Source organism: Bison bison, unplaced genomic scaffold (genome assembly GCF_000754665.1).
Source record: "Bison bison bison isolate TAMUID 2011002044 unplaced genomic scaffold, Bison_UMD1.0 scf7180017864519, whole genome shotgun sequence".
Classification (NCBI taxonomy): Eukaryota; Metazoa; Chordata; class Mammalia; order Artiodactyla; family Bovidae; genus Bison; species Bison bison.
Window position 1 is genome coordinate 5,712,946 of NW_011495072.1, and position 16,543 is coordinate 5,729,488.

The 16,543-nt window shown below is 37.2% G+C and overlaps 1 protein-coding gene across 2 annotated transcripts in view; it reads right to left on the minus strand.

The window, feature by feature from the left end:
- Positions 1-16,543, minus strand: part of SYCP1 (synaptonemal complex protein 1) — a 147,263-nt gene that overhangs the window by 92,242 nt on the left and 38,478 nt on the right. For both annotated transcript variants that reach the window (XM_010830745.1, XM_010830744.1), the window contains exons 12-15: positions 14,182-14,276; positions 13,471-13,655; positions 12,202-12,269; positions 5,023-5,084 (exon numbers count right to left, since the gene is read on the minus strand). In XM_010830745.1, coding sequence (XP_010829047.1) covers positions 5,023-5,084; positions 12,202-12,269; positions 13,471-13,655; positions 14,182-14,276 — 410 coding nt within the window. The remainder of the gene's footprint in view (positions 1-5,022; positions 5,085-12,201; positions 12,270-13,470; positions 13,656-14,181; positions 14,277-16,543) is intronic.

Genomic DNA, 16,543 nt, shown 5'->3' on the forward strand with positions numbered 1-16,543 from the left:
GAAGGGGACAACAGAGGATGAGATGGCTGGATGGCATCACTGACTCGATGGACGTGAGTCTGAGTGAACTCTGGGACATGGTGATGGACAGGGAGGCCTGGTATGCTGCGATTCATGGGGTCACAAAGAGTCGGACATGACTGAGAGACTGAAATGAACTGAACTGAAGTGGGGGATACAAGAGGGGATGATAGGTTGGATGAAGCTGTCAAAAGGTACAAACTTTCAGTTACAAAATAAATAGTATTAGGGATGTAATATACAATATAATTAAAACTGCTATATCTTATATATGTGAGCTGTTAAGAGAATAAATCTTGAGAGTTTTCATCACAAGGAAAATGTTTTTTATATCTCTTTAATCTGTATTTGTCTGAGATGATAGATGTAAATGTATTCTGATGTATGTAAGTCAAATCATTATTTTGTACCCCTGAAACTTATATATTGTTGTGTGACAAATCTCAAGAAAACTGGAATAAAAATAAAGCACAATTCAATTTTTAAAATATAATTTATATACACAGGGTAATTTCAGAGTCATTTCCCCCTTACCCCTATAACCCAGGAGTTTGCCTTGGGGAAAAAGAGAAATAAGGATGGGATTCAGGTGAAATGGGTGGCAATAGCTAGGCTGAGGCAGTGTCTGATGGAAGGGTGACGGTGAAGAAGGGAAGTAAAGAAGGAAAATGATAGAAGGCAAGATAAAAAGGATTCATTCAGCTGGATGATGTACGTGTGTGTAAGGTAGTAAGAATCATGTGTGTGCTTGTGCACATGTGTGTGCACTTGCTCCAAGGACAGACTTTAGAGTAACGTTTCAATGTAATCAGACTACATCCAAAAAAAATAAATTCAAAAGAATAATAAAGCTGGAGAAATCACACTACCCAAATCTAAGACTCACTATAAAAAGCTACAGTAAGCCAAACACTAGTGAATGGCTAAACCATAAAAATCAATGAAACAGAAATAGCCCCAGAATAGACCTGCACATATATAGTCAATTTTTTTAATAAACATGCAAAAGAAACTCCCTGGAAGTCTAGTGGTTAGCACTCCATACTGCCAAGAACGTGGGTTCAATCCCTGGTTGGGAAAATAAGATCCCACAAGCCGCTTGGTATGACAAAAATAAACAAACAGTAAATACATACACAAAGAAAAAGAAGAGTCTTTTCAACAAATGGTATTATAACTCTACATCAATCTAAAGTGTTTAAATCTTAAATATCTCTCAAAACCATCCATTTATTCCTCACTACCACCACCATCTCCCAGCCTAAGTTCTCTTCTCTGAATCCTATGTCTGTCTGTCTATTTATAACTGTTCTAACTTAATATATTCTGTTCTCTGTACTGCAAACCAAATGAGCCTTTCAAAATGCAAATCTGACCAAGCCATTCTCTGCTTAAATTCTTTACAGCTTCTCATTACAATTAGAATAAATAAAAATTCTGCTGATATGATTTAAAATGCCATAAATTACTAGGCTCCTACACCTCTCTAGCCTCATTTTGCACCACACTCTTCCTTTCATTCCATGTTGTATCCACTGTACTCCTTCCTATCAAAGGATCTTTGTATATAAAATTTCTCCATACCTGATAAATACTTCTTGTCCTTCTCTGGATTTCAATTCAATCTTTACTTTTTCAAAAAAGCCTCTCCTAAATTCTCGAAATAGTTTGTGCTCAGTCACTCAGTCATGTCCAACTCTTTGTGAATCTATCAGGCTTCTCTGTCCATGGGATTTTCCAAGCAAGAATACTGGAATGGGTTGCCATTTCCTCCTCCAGGGCATCTTCTGGACTCAAGATTGAATTCACGTGTCCTGTGCCCTCCTGCACTGGCAGACAGATTCTTTACCAGAGAGTCACTTGGGAAGCCCCTAAATTGTTCATATCTAATTACACTGTGAACTAACCCTTTATTGTCCTTGACACCATTGTATTATTACCTTTGAATGACTGTTTGAATTTAAGTGTGATTATTTCATGATCACAGCCTTGTCTTGGTGAAGGGACTTCCATAACTCAAAGGAGCTATGAGCCATGCTGTGCAGGGTGACCCAAAACAGATGGGCCACAGTAAAGAGTTCTGACAAAAAAGTCATCCCCTGAGGAGAGAAATGTCAACCAGCTCCAGTGTTTTTGCCTAGAAAACCCCATGGACAGTATGAAAACGCAAAAAGATACTACACAAGAAGATAAGCCCCTCCCCCTCAGATCAGAAGATGTCCAATGTGCTACTGGGTTAGAGCAGAGGGCAATTACTAATAGCTCCAGAAAGAATGAAGTGGCTGGGCCAAAGTGGAAATGACATTCACCTATGGATGTGTCTGGTGATGAAAGTAAAGTCCAATAGTGTAAAGAGCAGTACTGCATCATATCCTAGAATGTTAGGCCCATGAATTAGTGTAAATTGGATGTGGTCAAGCAGATGGCAAGAGTGAACATCAACACCATAGGAATCAGTAAACTAAAATAGAAAGAAAGGGAGAATTTAATTCAGATGACCATTATATCTACTACTGTGGGCAACAATCCATTAGAAGAAATGGAGTAGACCTTATAGTCAACAAAAGAGTATGAAATGCAGTATTTGGATACAATCTCAAAAATGACAGAATGATCTGTTTGTTTTCAAGGCAAACCATTCAACATCAGAGTAATTCAAGTCTATACCCCAACCACTGATGCCAAAGAAACTGAAGTTGATCAGTTCTATGAAGACCTACAAATCCTTCTAGAACGGACACCCAAAAAAGATATCCTTTTCATCACAGGGGGCTGGAATGCAGAAGTAGGACGTCGACAGATACCTGGAGTAACAGGCAAGTTTGGCCTTGGAGTACAAAATGAAGCAGGGCAAAGGCTAACAGAATTTTGCCAAGAGAACGCACTGGTCATAGCAAACACCCTCTTCCAAAAATGCAAGAGACAACTCTAGACATGGACATCACCAGATAGTCAACACCAAATTCAGACTGATTATAATTCTTTGCAGCCAAAGATGGAGAAACTCCATACAGTCAACAAAAACAAGATTAGGAGCTCAGTCAGGTCCAACTCTTTGCAATCCCATGGACTGTAGCCCAATAGACTCCTCCATCCATGGGGATTCTCCAGGCAAGAATACTGGAGTAGGTTGCCATTTCCTTCTCCAAGGGATCTTCCCCACCCAGGAACTGAACCTTGGTCTCCTGCATTGCACGCAGATTCTTTACCAATTGAGCCACCAGGGGAGCCCCAAACTATGTCTATAGCTGCTCAAATAGAACAAAGCCCTAAACCAAACCTTGTCCATGTGAGAATGTAAAAGTATTTGTAAAATGCTTACAAAGTGTCATTCACTTGTGCTAAGTACTGAGCTTACAGGGCAACCAAGACATGGGTGCTGAGCTCTTATTGGAGCATTCCACTGTTTTATCTGCTGACCACCTACTATGTACCATCTACTGTACTACGTAAAGAAGACTCTAAAGGGCAAATAAAGCTGTAAATAATTATACCAAAATAAATTTCATTTGTGGTAAGTGCTATAAAAGGAAAAATTCAGACTGCTATACTCATTGAAATACTCATTGGAAGGACTGATGGTGAAGCTGAAGCTCCAACACTTTGGCCACCTGATTCAAAGAGCTAACTCATTGGAAAAGACTCATGCTGGGAAAGATTGAAAGCAGAAAGAGATGAGGAATATAGAGGATGAGATGGTTGGATGGCATCACTAATTCAATGGATATGAACTTGGGCAAACTCCAGGAGATGGTGAGGGACAGGGAAGCCTGGCATGCTGTAGTCCTTGGGGTTGCAAAGAGTCAGGGACAACTTAGCAACTAAACAACAACATGGAGATCTAAACTAGTTAAGAATGTCAAGAAAGATTTCTAAAAAATTAATATTTAAGCTGACACTTGAAGTATAAGTTTATATTATCAAATTTGAAAGAAATGCAAATATTATTTGCAAAAATAATGAAAGCAATTTGCTGAAGAAAGGATAAGCATTTGGAAACAGTGCTTCCCAAGAGATAGAAGAATTAGGAGTTGCAAAATCAGGTAGAGATGTGACAGGTTAAACCCAAAATCAAGTATGTGTAATCATAAACAATATTGTCTTCTGTAAGCAAAGGTGGCTAACTACAGCCTCCAAGACAAAGTCAGCCCACAATCTTCTTTCGCAGGCCCTTGAATTAAGAATCTTTCCTCGAATCGCCAGTCCGGTTCAATGCATGATACAGGATGCTCAGGGCTGGTGTACTGGGATGACCCAGAGGGATGATACGGGGAGGGAGGTGGGAGGGGGCTTCAGGAAGGGGAACACGTGTACACCCGTGGCAGATTCATGTCAATGTATGGCAAAATCAATACACTATTGTAAAGTAATTAGCCTCCAATTAAAATTAATTAATTAAATTTAAAAAATTAAAAAAAGAATGTTTCCTATGTTTTTATAAGATTGTTAAAAATGAAGAAAAAAAGGAGGGGAAGGAGAAAATTAACATTCTCTATATAGCCACAAAGCCTAAAATATTTACTATCTAGTCCTTTACAAAAAGTTTACCAACCCATGATCTACACATTATAATCAATTAAACCACAATGAAGCCCTTATCCTAAGAAATTCATTAAATAAATATGATTCTACCTGAACACTAAACATAGGTACTGAATATATATCATATATATCTTTCTCAAAATTGCAGCTTTGTGTCTCAAAGGTAACAAAGGCATACCAAATTTACAATCAGCTACAGAATATACACATTTGATCTCACTTAAAGGTACTATCAACACACTCTTAAATAATATAAATACTTTCACCAAGACAGTTATCAAAATGTACTATAAAAATTGATAGAGATAGAAATGTGGCTTTGCTAAAACCAAATATAATTTTAGAAAATATTTTAGCTGAAAAAGCTACCATAAAACTCTATGAGAGTCTAAGTCATTGGATTTAATACTATTTTGAAAAATAACTGCTACATAGAAATAAGAGAACCTATATACTTACCAAGATTTTTTTCAATTCTTCAAGTTCTACTTCTTTGTTATTTTTAAGCTTGGTCATCTCTTCTAAAAAAAAAAAAGGCAAAAGAATTTAAATGTGTTAACAGTAGATTTAAAAAATAGCAAAGGAGAGACAAGAAGTACGAACAGCACTTGAAAAGGAAAAACCAAAAGAGATGAATTAATACAATTCAGTCAGTTCACTTTGGTCACTCAGTTGTGTCCCCAAGAACTGCAGCACTCCAGGCTTCCCTGTGCATCACCAACTCCCGGAGCTTACTCGAACTCATGTCTATTGAGTCGGCATGCTCTGTTGTTCCCTTCTCCTGCCTTCAATCTTTCCTAGCACCAGGGTCTTTTCCAATTAGTCAGTTCTTCACATCAGGTGGCCAAAGTATTGGAGTTTCAGCTTCAGCATCAGTCCTTCCAATGAATATTCAGGACTGATTTCCTTTAGGGACTGACTGGTTGGATCTCCCTGCAGTCCAAGGAACTCTCAAGATTCTTCTCCAACACCACAGTTCAAAAGCATCAATTAATTAAATAATACAGTTGGAGCACAGTAAAGCATAGAGGAAGTGCAAATGGATCAGATGCAAAATAATAATGGACATATATTAGTAGTACCATTTCCATAAAATTACTTCCACAACTGCTGAGTCACTTCAGTCGTGTCCAACTCTGTGAGACCCCATGGACTGCAGCCTACCTGGCTCCTGCACCCATGGGATTTTCCAGGCAAGAGTACTGGAGTGGGTTGCCATTGCCTTTTCCTAATTTCACAACTAAATGAGCCCAAAGTTCATTAAACAAACTAAGCAATGGATCTATATAAAATGAAGTCACAAAGCCCGTGCCTGTACCTTCAACTCACTATTATCTAAACATGTGGCCTTTCAATGAAATTTTTTTTTATTCCAATAATTTAATAGAAAATTAAAATAATAAATAATATGAAACAAATTGGGAAGATGCTGAGCCGGTGCAGGCCCAGGTCAGCCTAGTATTCTCAAGCTAACTCTGACCACTGTTCTGGATCTCAACATTTCCATCTCCTGTAAGACTTCAGTTGCTATATTACCAACATATATTGACTCTGTAGCAGAATCTTCAGTTTCCCCATATCCTATCTAAATACCTATTTGAATACAAAATAAAAAAGTATGATTGACGTTTGTCTTTTTCATACTATTGTTAAATTTCTTGTTTTGTTTTGTAGCCAAATTCCCATTTGTTATCTATCTACATTTCTTTCTTAATCCCATGCAAAAGTAAAGCTCACCTTCATTAATAAATTATGATCTCAAAGATCACGAACACCCATTTTGTGGTGAAATTCTCAGTCCTTATCATTGTGGAGCTTTCAGCATTTGACACTCTTAGCCACTCTCTACTTGTCTCCCTTGAATTTTCAAGACCTGGCAGTCTTAAGATTTTCTGTTTCCTTAACTCTTACTCTTGTTTTCTTTACCAACACCCTTCCTTCTTGTCACCCTAAATAATAACAATTCAGAATGCTTTTCCCTTTATATTTCCATGAATTCAGCATTAAGGTAATGAATTAAAAAGTCTTCCCAGTTCAAACCCCCTGTTTTTTCTTTCTTACATTTTAAAAAATATCTATAAAGTTCCCAAATGATGTCTTGCTGTTGCTAAGTCGCTTCAGTTGTGTCCGACTCTGTGTGACCCCATAGACAGAAGCCTACTATACTAGGCACCTCCGTCCCTGGGATTCTCCAGGCAAGAACACTGGAGTGGGTTGCCATTTCCTTCTCCAATGCATGAAAGAGAAAAGTGAAAGTGAAGTTGCTTAGTCGTGTCCGACTCTCCGCGACCCCATGGACTGCAGCCTACTAGTTGTCACTTAAAATTTTATTATACCTGAAACACTGTCCTTTCTCACTCTGAAGAGTTATTAATTACTGGAGACATAACAGATTGACTGAAAATTTCCCAGACTCTGTACATTAAAAACAAACAAGGAACTTGTAATAACTGCCCAAAGTCTCTAAGAAAAATCAACAAAATATGAAATGCCAATATAGAGTCTAAAAGAAAAACCTGTCATATGCAAAACTTATTTAACCACAAAGATTCATTTTAGGTAAAATGGTTAATTTTTTAAAACTCAATGATTGTGGACTAAGCATGTGTCCACTCACTTCCAATCCCATAAATTATATATATAGTGCTCACTTCAGCGGCACCTATACCAAAATTAGAATGACATAGGAAAGGTTAGCATGGCTAAGGAGTAAGGATGATATGCAAATTTGTGAAGCGCTCCATATTTTTTTATGTGGCAACCTGGATGGGAGGGGGATTAGGGGAGAATGGATACATGTATATATATTGCTGAAACCCTTAGCTATTCACCTGAAACTATCATAGTATTGTTAATCAGCTATGTGAAAGTCCCTCAGTCGTGTCCGACTCCTTGCGACCCTATGGACTATACAGTCCATGGAATCCTTCAGGCCAGAATACTGGAGTGAGCATACTGGAGTGGGTAGCCTGTCCCTTCTCCAGGGGATCATCCTAACCCAGGGATCGAAACCAGGTCTCCTGTATTGTAAGAGGATGCTTTAACAGCTGAGACACAAGGGAAGTCTAAGAATACTGGAGTGGGTAGCCTAGCCCTTCTCCAGGGGACCTTCCAAAACCAGGGACTGAACCAGGGTCTCCTGCATTGCCGGCAGATTCAATATTGCATTGAACTGCCTGCACTGTAGGCGGATTCAACATATGTTGGGAAATAATGAGCTATACACCAATACAAAATAAAAAGTGCAAAAGAAAATCAGTTCAGTTCAACACTCAGTCGTGTCCGACTCTGCGACCCCATGAATCACAGCACGCAAGGCCTCCCTGTCCATCACCAACACCCAGAGTTCACTCAAACTCATGTCCATCGAGTCGGTGATGCCATCCAGCCATCTCATCCTCTGTCGTCCCCTTCTCCTCCTGCCCCCAATCCCTCCCAGCATCAGAGTCTTTTCGAATGAGTCAACTCTTCGCATGAGGTCGCCAAAGTACTGGAGTTTCAGCTTTAGCATCATTCCTTCCAAAGAACACCCAGGGCTGATCTCCTTTAGAATGGACTGGTTGGATCTCCTTGCAGTCCAAGGGACTCTCAAGAGTCTTCTCCAACACCACAGTTCAAAAGCATCAATTCTTCAGCACCCAGCCTTCTTCACAGTCCAACTCTCACATCCATACATGACCACTGGAAAAACCATAGCCTTGACTAGACGGACCTTTGTTGGCAAAGTAATGTCTCTCTGCTTTTGAATATGCTATCTAGGTTGGTCATAACTTTCCTTCCAAGGAGTAAGCATCTTTTAATTTCATGGCTGCAGTCACCATCTTGCAGTGATATTGAAGCCCCCAAAAATAAAGTCTGACACTGTTTTCACTGTTTCCCCATCTATTTCCCATGAAGTGATGGGACCAGATGCCATGATCTTTGTCTTCTGAATGTTGAGCTTTAAGCCAACTTTTTCACTCTCCTCTTTCACTTTCATCAAGAGGCTTTTTAGTTCCTCTTCACTTTCTGCCATAAGGGTGGTATCATCTGCATATCTGAGGTTACTGATATTTCTCCCAGCAATCTTGATTCCAGCTTGTGCTTCTTCCAGCCTAGTGTTTCTCATGATGTACTCTGCATATAAGTTAAATAAGCAGGGTGACAATATATACAGCCTTGACGTACTCCTTTTCCTATTTGGAACCAGTCTGTTGTTCCATGTCCAGTTCTAACTGTTGCTTCCTGACCTGCATATAGGTCTCTCAAGAGGCAGGTCAGGTGGTCTGGTATTCCCAATTCTTGAAGAATTTTCCACAGGTTACTGTGATCCACACAGTCAAAAGCTTTGGCATAGTCAATAAAGCAGAAATAGATGTTTTTCTGGAACTCTCTTGCTTTTTCTATGATCCAGCGGATGTTGGCAATTTGATCTCTGGTTCCTCTGCCTTTTCTAAAACCAGCTTGAACATCTGGAAGTTCACGGTTCACGTATTGCTGAGGCCTGGCTTGGAGAATTTTGAGCATTACTTTACTAGCGTGAGATGAGTGCAACTGTGCGGTAGTTTGAGCATTCTTTGGCATTTCCTTTCTTTGGGATTGGAATGAAAACTGACCTTTTCCAGTCCAGTGGTCACTGCTGAGTTTTCCAAATTTGCTGGCATATTGAGTGCAGCATTTTCACAGCATCATCTTTCAGGATTTGAAATAGCTCAACTGGAATTCCATCACCTCCACTAGCTTTGTTCATAGTGATGCTTTCTAAGGCCCACTTGACTTCACATTCCAGGATGTCTGGCTCTAGGTGAGTGATCACACCACCATGATTATCTGGGTCATGAAGATCTTTTTTGTATAGTTCTTCTGTGTATTCTTGCCACCTCTTCTTAATATCTTCTGCTTCTGTTAGGTCCATACCATTTCTGTCCTTTATCAAGCCCATCTTCACATAAAATGTTCCCTTGGTATCTCTAATTTTCTTGAAGAGATCTCTAGTCTTTCCCATTCTGTTGTTGTCCTCTATTTCTTTGCATTGATCTCTGAGGAAGGCTTTCTTATCTCTCCTTGCCATTCTTTGGAACTCTGCATTCAGATGCTTATATCTTTCCTTTTCTCCTTTGCTTTTCACTTCTCTTCTTTTTACAGCTATTTGTAAGGCCTCCCCAGACAGCCACTTTGCTTTTTTGCATTTCTTTTCTATGGGGATGGTCTTGATCCCTGTCTCCTGTACGATGTCACGAACCTCCGTCCATAATTCATCAGGCACTCTATCTATCAGATCTAGTCCCTTAAGCCTATTTCTCACTTTCACTGTATAATCACAAGGGATTTGATTTAGGTCATACCTGAATGGTCTAGTGGTTTTCCCTACTTTCTTCAATTTAAGTCTGAATTTGGCAATAAGGAGTTCATGAGCTGAGCCACAGTCAGCTCCTGGTCTTGTTTTTGTTGACTGTATAGAGCTTCTCCATCTTTGGCTGTAAAGAATAGAATCAATCTGATTTTGGTGTTGACCATCTGGTGACATCCATGTGTAGAGTCTTCTCTTGTGTTGTTGGAAGAGGGTGTTTGCTATGACCAGTGCGTTCTCTTGGCAGAACTCTATTAGCCTTTGCCCTGCTTCATTCCATATTCCAAGGCCAAATTTGCCTGTTACTCCAGGTGTTTCTTGACTTCCTACTTTTGCATTCCAGTCCCCTATAATGAAAAGGACATCTTTTGGGCATGTTAGTTCTAAAAGGTCCCATAGGTCTTCATAGAACCGTTCAACTTCAGCTTCTCCAGCGTTACTGGTTGGGGCACAGACTTGGATTACTGTGATAATGAATGGTTTGCCTTGGAAACGAACAGAGATCATTCTGTCGTTTTTGAGATTGCATCCAAGTACTGCATTTCAGACTCTTTTGTTGACCATGATGGCTACTCCATTTCTTCTAAGGGATTCCTGCCTGCAGTAGTAGTTATAATGGTTTCCAATGGAGAATTGGAAACATATATAAACATCTTTTTTCCCAGTTTGGGTAAAAACAATTATTTTTGTAAATTAAAATAAATCCTGGTGAGTTAAATGGGTAAGTTAAATTCACCCATTCCAGTCCATTTTAGTTCGCTGATTCCTAGAATATTGACGTTCACTCTTGCCATCTCCTGTTTGACCACTTCCAATTTGCCTTGATTCGTGGACCTGACATTCCAGGTTCCTATGCAATACTGCTCTTTACAGCATCGGACCTTGCTTCTATCACCAGTCACATCCACATCTGGGTATTGTTTTTGCTTTGGCTCCATCCTTTCATTCTTTCTCGAGTTATTTCTCCACTGATCAAGAAAACATATATATATATATATATATATATAAATTAACAATACTAGGAAGTCTAATATTAACAAAGTCAAATGTTGAAGAATCTTGGGGAGTGAAGGGGGATAACCCATATTAATTCAATCAGGCTATGTGAACAACTATACCAGGTATCCACATACCCAGCCACACAGTCTACCTCAGGTTAAATCAAGCATTCTGGGAATTAGAGCCAAAGGGACATGATACTACGCCTAATAGCTCGTAAACTCTAAGCAACATAAGCATTCCCTATAACCAAAGTGCTAGTCACTCAGTCATCTCCAACTCTTTGCAACTCCATGAACTATAGCCCACCAGGCTTGTCTGTCCATGGAATTCTCCAGGCAAGAATACTGGAGTTGGTAGCCATTCCCTTCTCCAGAGGATCTTCCCAGCTCAGGGATCAAACCTGGGTCTCCTGCATTGCAGGCAGATTCTTTACCATTTGAGCCACCAGGAAGCCCCCTCTATAACCAGAAGACAAGTTATTTAATACAAAGCCCACCCTTCCTTACAGAACCTCCCATCTCTTTCCACAATCAAAAGAATCAGACTGTAACAAACACGTGAGTAAACACGGATTCTCAAACACTTAGATGAGTAATCAAGAATCAACAATTAGTGAAGAAAAGCAAAACCATGAAAGAAAGGCACCAAATATATTCAAAGTTAATAATAAAGATTATAGAAAGTTATAGAGATTTCTAGAAAAACAATTGCCAATCCATGATTTATTTTAATTTACAAAAATAATTGTTTTTACCCAAACTGGGAAAAAAGATGTTTATATATGTTTCCAATTCTCCACAATTGTAGATATGAAGCTTTGTAAATATGAAATATAGGGTTTTTAGAATTAGCTAATTAAATGGTCATAAATTCACAAAACAACTACAAATTTCTCACTTTTAGCCATGAAAATTGAATATTAACAATACCATGTGATAAAACAGGGGCACAGTTTCCTGTAAATAGTTCATAATCCAACATGACTACTCAATGAAACTTCAAAATTCAATTAAAATGTAATAGACATTTCCCACTAAGAATTATTAAGATCCCTGGATCCTAAAATAAGAAAAAAACTACAAAAATATCTCTTAGGCTCCTTACAATTCTTGATACTTATGAGCTGCATAATGAATCTGAATAAGTCTTAAGATTTAAATTTCTCTTTCAAAAATCAAATTAATAGTTATCAAATAATCACTATTGGTAAATGACAGAGGAGAAACTATATTTTATTCTGAAATAATGTTGATGGTTTTAAAATTGGCTAATATTATCAGGTACATATGTTATTCTCTAAAACTTACCCAGTTCACTTGATTTCTTCTGAAGTTTCATGGTAAGTATTTTCAATTCATCTTCACTTTTTTCCAATCTTGTAAAACATATTAGTTCAATGTAAAATGTAAAATCAATGTAAAATATTTTTTTAGTCATAATTCATCTAGTAATTAAAACTGGTGCAATTTAGCAATGACATAGTTTATTATGATTCATTCATTCAATTATTACACATTTCTTGACAATCTACTTTGGCTGGATACTGTAACATATCAAAATAAGATATTACTAATATACATACATAGTTGTATATTAATTCAATCTACGTAAAACCTCACAGCTTATCATCATGATTTATCTCTTAGCTATTGATGATAATCAAATTAACACATCCTAGAACTTTGAAGGAGATTGAGTATATAACTACTATTGTACTGAATTCTGCCTTAGGAACAATATAAATATGAGAATTATACAATTCACTTAACTCCTCTAGTTTTCCATTTCCTCATCTATAAGACAAATGACATATAAGGTCACTTAAAAGTTGAAAATCTGAAAATCACCTGGATAGGTCAATCAAGAATACACAAGAGTAAATGGGCCAGAAAATCTAGCTCTTCTTCCCTCACCATACATAAGCAGTAGAGAAGAAACTCTGCTGGGCCTAGGTCAAGACTTCATAGAGAAGCTTGTTCTTTCATCCTTCAGACTAATGGGTCAAAGATAACTATGTAGGCCTCATAACACAACTTTGTATAAACATTTCCTTAATACAAAGTAGCAAAAAACAGATGAGGTTTTCAACTCAAGTTTTAGAAAAACAATTTAAATGAAATACAAATCAATATTTTATATATATCTAACTATATTCATTTTCATTTAAAATGTCTGAGTACCTACTTTGGACCAGGCTAGTTGCTAAATTTATATATCAGAATGAAAGTTACAGACCCCAGTAAGATAATCAACAATCTAGGAAGTTATTTTTATATAATAACCCACTCTTTAACTAAATATGTCATATCACTGCATCAGTCCTTATGAGCTTATCTATATTGCTTAACTCTATGAAAAGCATGCACAGGAACTATCCTAGAGAATACCTTCTCTCTTTTCCTAGGATACCTGCTTACCCAATACAAACTCTTTAAATGTGTTCCCACTTTATATACAAAAACATACTTGGTTACAGTTATTATAGGAATTACAAGTCAGTTGATAATGAATAGAAAATGGCACTGAATATTAGAAGTAAATTGTTTTTTATTCAGCTAAATAAGCAGTGACTTTACCTTTGCTGTTCTGTTGTCAATAATTTTTTCAAGTTGCAGATAGTAGTTTTAAGTTCAGTAACCATAGATGAATGGGCAGCTTTAGCTTTATTAAATTCTTCCATTTGAGCTTCTTTTTCTCCAGTGAGTTGATATATATTTTTGGTTGCTATCTGCAAATCTTCCTCTAAAGCCATTTGAGTGTTCTAAATGAAATAAAATACAAACAAAAGCTATGAACCAAGAGCTTAAGAAGAAAAAAAAGGCTGAATTCATCTGCTTTCTATAATTTGCTGCCTCTCACCCCTTACCCCCACCCTACTACCCCTCTGACCCCGGTCTCTCCTTACCGTCTCACCCTCTTCTACTCCACACTGACCAATCTGGAGTGCCCCACCCACTACTCATTTCAATTCACCATTGCTCCAGAGCCCATTTATAGTCCTAGACTATCCATGGAGTCTTCCTAACCAATCCAGCCCATAGTGTTCTTTCAATTCTTAGATATATTGTAGAATTTTTGCCTGAATCATGTTGATACCTAGCATAGTCTTGCATTTTAGTTATACTTTTGATGTGTTTTATCAAATGTCTTTATACTACAAGCACTTAGAGATTCTATATTCTCTATTTGAAGCTTCAAGGCCTCGTACATAGTATTAGCATTCAATAAGTATTTGTTGACTGACTGATGGTATGAGAGTTAGAAATTAATCAGTTTTTAAATCATACCACACTTCTTTGCAAAGACATTTTAATATCTTCTAGTTCTGATGTCAGATGATCCTGCTTCTCATTTGATTCTTTTAAGTTTTCATTCTGTAATTCTAAAAGAGAAAGTTGTAAATAGATATTTACTTAATAGAAAATACAAACCAAGAAAACAAATTATTTGTAACAATTATTTTTTCATACATTACATACTCCAAAATGAGGGAGAATTATGCAAATATAGATTCACTAATATTGGTCATCATCAACTTTTGTTGACCATCAAAATTGTTATTGCCCAAGCACTCAAAGGTGAACATATAGGGGTTTTAGTGCTACATTTTTTAGTAATAGCTAACCATTGGAAGCACTTCCCTGGTGGCTCAGACAGTAAAGAATCTGCTTAAAATGCAGGAGATCCGAGTTCAATCCCTAGGTCGGGAAGATCCCCTGGAAAAGGGAATGGCTACCACTCTAGTATTCTTGCCTGAAGAAATGCATGGACGGAGGAGCCTGGTGGGCTACAGTCCATGGAGTCACAAAGAGTAGGACATGACTGAGTGACTATCACTCACTCACTCACTCACCCATGTATTAGGAAACAACCTTAATATTCAAAGAGAGACAAATTAGACTATGGTGATACAATGATATACCATGTAGCCACTGTAAATGATGATGTAGCTGTTTATTTATTACTAATTTGCACATCCATAAAATATAGAATAAAAAGAGCAAGTTAAAAACAGCATTTATGTAAATAGTACATGTGAAAGAACACACAAAAAGTTCAAAAGCAATTTATCTCCTAATGGTGAAATTGTTCATGATTTTATCATTTACTATTCTGATTTTATATTTTTCTAAATTATTACATTTACTTATTTATATACTATGAAAAAAATCAAATAACTTCACTTGATAGCTAGTATTTACTAAATCCTAAGTGTCAGGTGCTATTTTTATGCTTTATCTGTGTGCATTCACTTCTAAATCTCATAAAAACACAAACAGTAAGAAACTCATGCTCATCCCTGGGTTCAAATTATTCTATTTCCTTTTACTAGCTACCTACACATGGGCACACTTAACCAACTGCTCCCTACCTTTCCCACATGGAAAATGACAGGTAATGATATTTCAAGGAGTTCCTATTAGGATTACACAAGATAATGCAACTTAAAACATTTAATCACAGTGTCTAGCATATAGTAAAATGTTAAATACTATTATGATGATGGGATGATGATATGATGTATACAGAAAGTGGAACTACTTGGCAGGCAGGCAAATAATCAAAAATAAGTGCTGATGAGTACTCATGAGCAATTCTGGGAATAAATACAGAGGTGGTACCTAAGCCTAATAAGACCAATAAGTGTTAGAAGTAAGGGGAGACAGACATAGGAGAGGGAAAGTTCAAGGAAGGCTTGCAGAAAGTGACAGCTGAGTTAAAACATTTGAAAGCCAGTAACAATTAACAAGAGTAACAGGAGCTGAGGGAGGAAAAGAAAATCACAAGAGATACAAAAGAGCATATACAAAGTCAAAAAACAGAGAGATAGGATAAACATTCTGAAGTCTAGAAATGTATCTCAACAGCATGAAACAAAGCACAAGAAAGAAATCATAATATCTGCTATACTAGATATGATTGGAAAAATAATGATAAAGTCATAATAGGATTCACACAACTTGCTCAGAAGTATTTGCTTTCTAAGTCATGAAAAACAATAAAGGATGTCAAGCAACAGAATAATGTTTCAGACATATTTTTAAAAAATTCCAATCTCAAAATCTGTGTAGAAATGAAGGGGTTAGTGCTCCAATTCTAGGAAAAGAATATCTGGAGAGAGGGAAATGATAACTAAAGACTATCTATTACAATACTATTTATAATGGTCTATTAATAAGTGTCTCCTCTGAGAAATCATAATCACAAACTAGTAGTTAGGCATGTGTGGGAACAGAATATATGCTGCTTAAAAATACTAAAAATCTTTAAGCCAAAACTTAATTTGAAGTTCCCCTAAGTTCCCCCAGAATCCTGGAAGCTATAAAAGTAAATTTTCTCTGTAAAAATATACCTCTAATTCAGCCCTTAAAGAATTTCGACAACAACCCAAAACCTGTGGGACACGGTAAAAGCAGTCCTAAGGGGAAAGTTCATAGCAATACAGGCACACCTCAAGAAACAAGAAAAAAGTCAAATAAATAACCTAACTCTACACCTAAAGCAACTAGAAAAGGAAGAAATGAAGAACCCCAGGGTTAGTAGAAGGAATGAAATCTTAAAAATTAGAGCAGAAATAAATGCAAAAGAAACAAAAGAGACCATAGCAAAAATCAACAAAACCAAAAGCTGGTTCTTTGAAAGGATAAA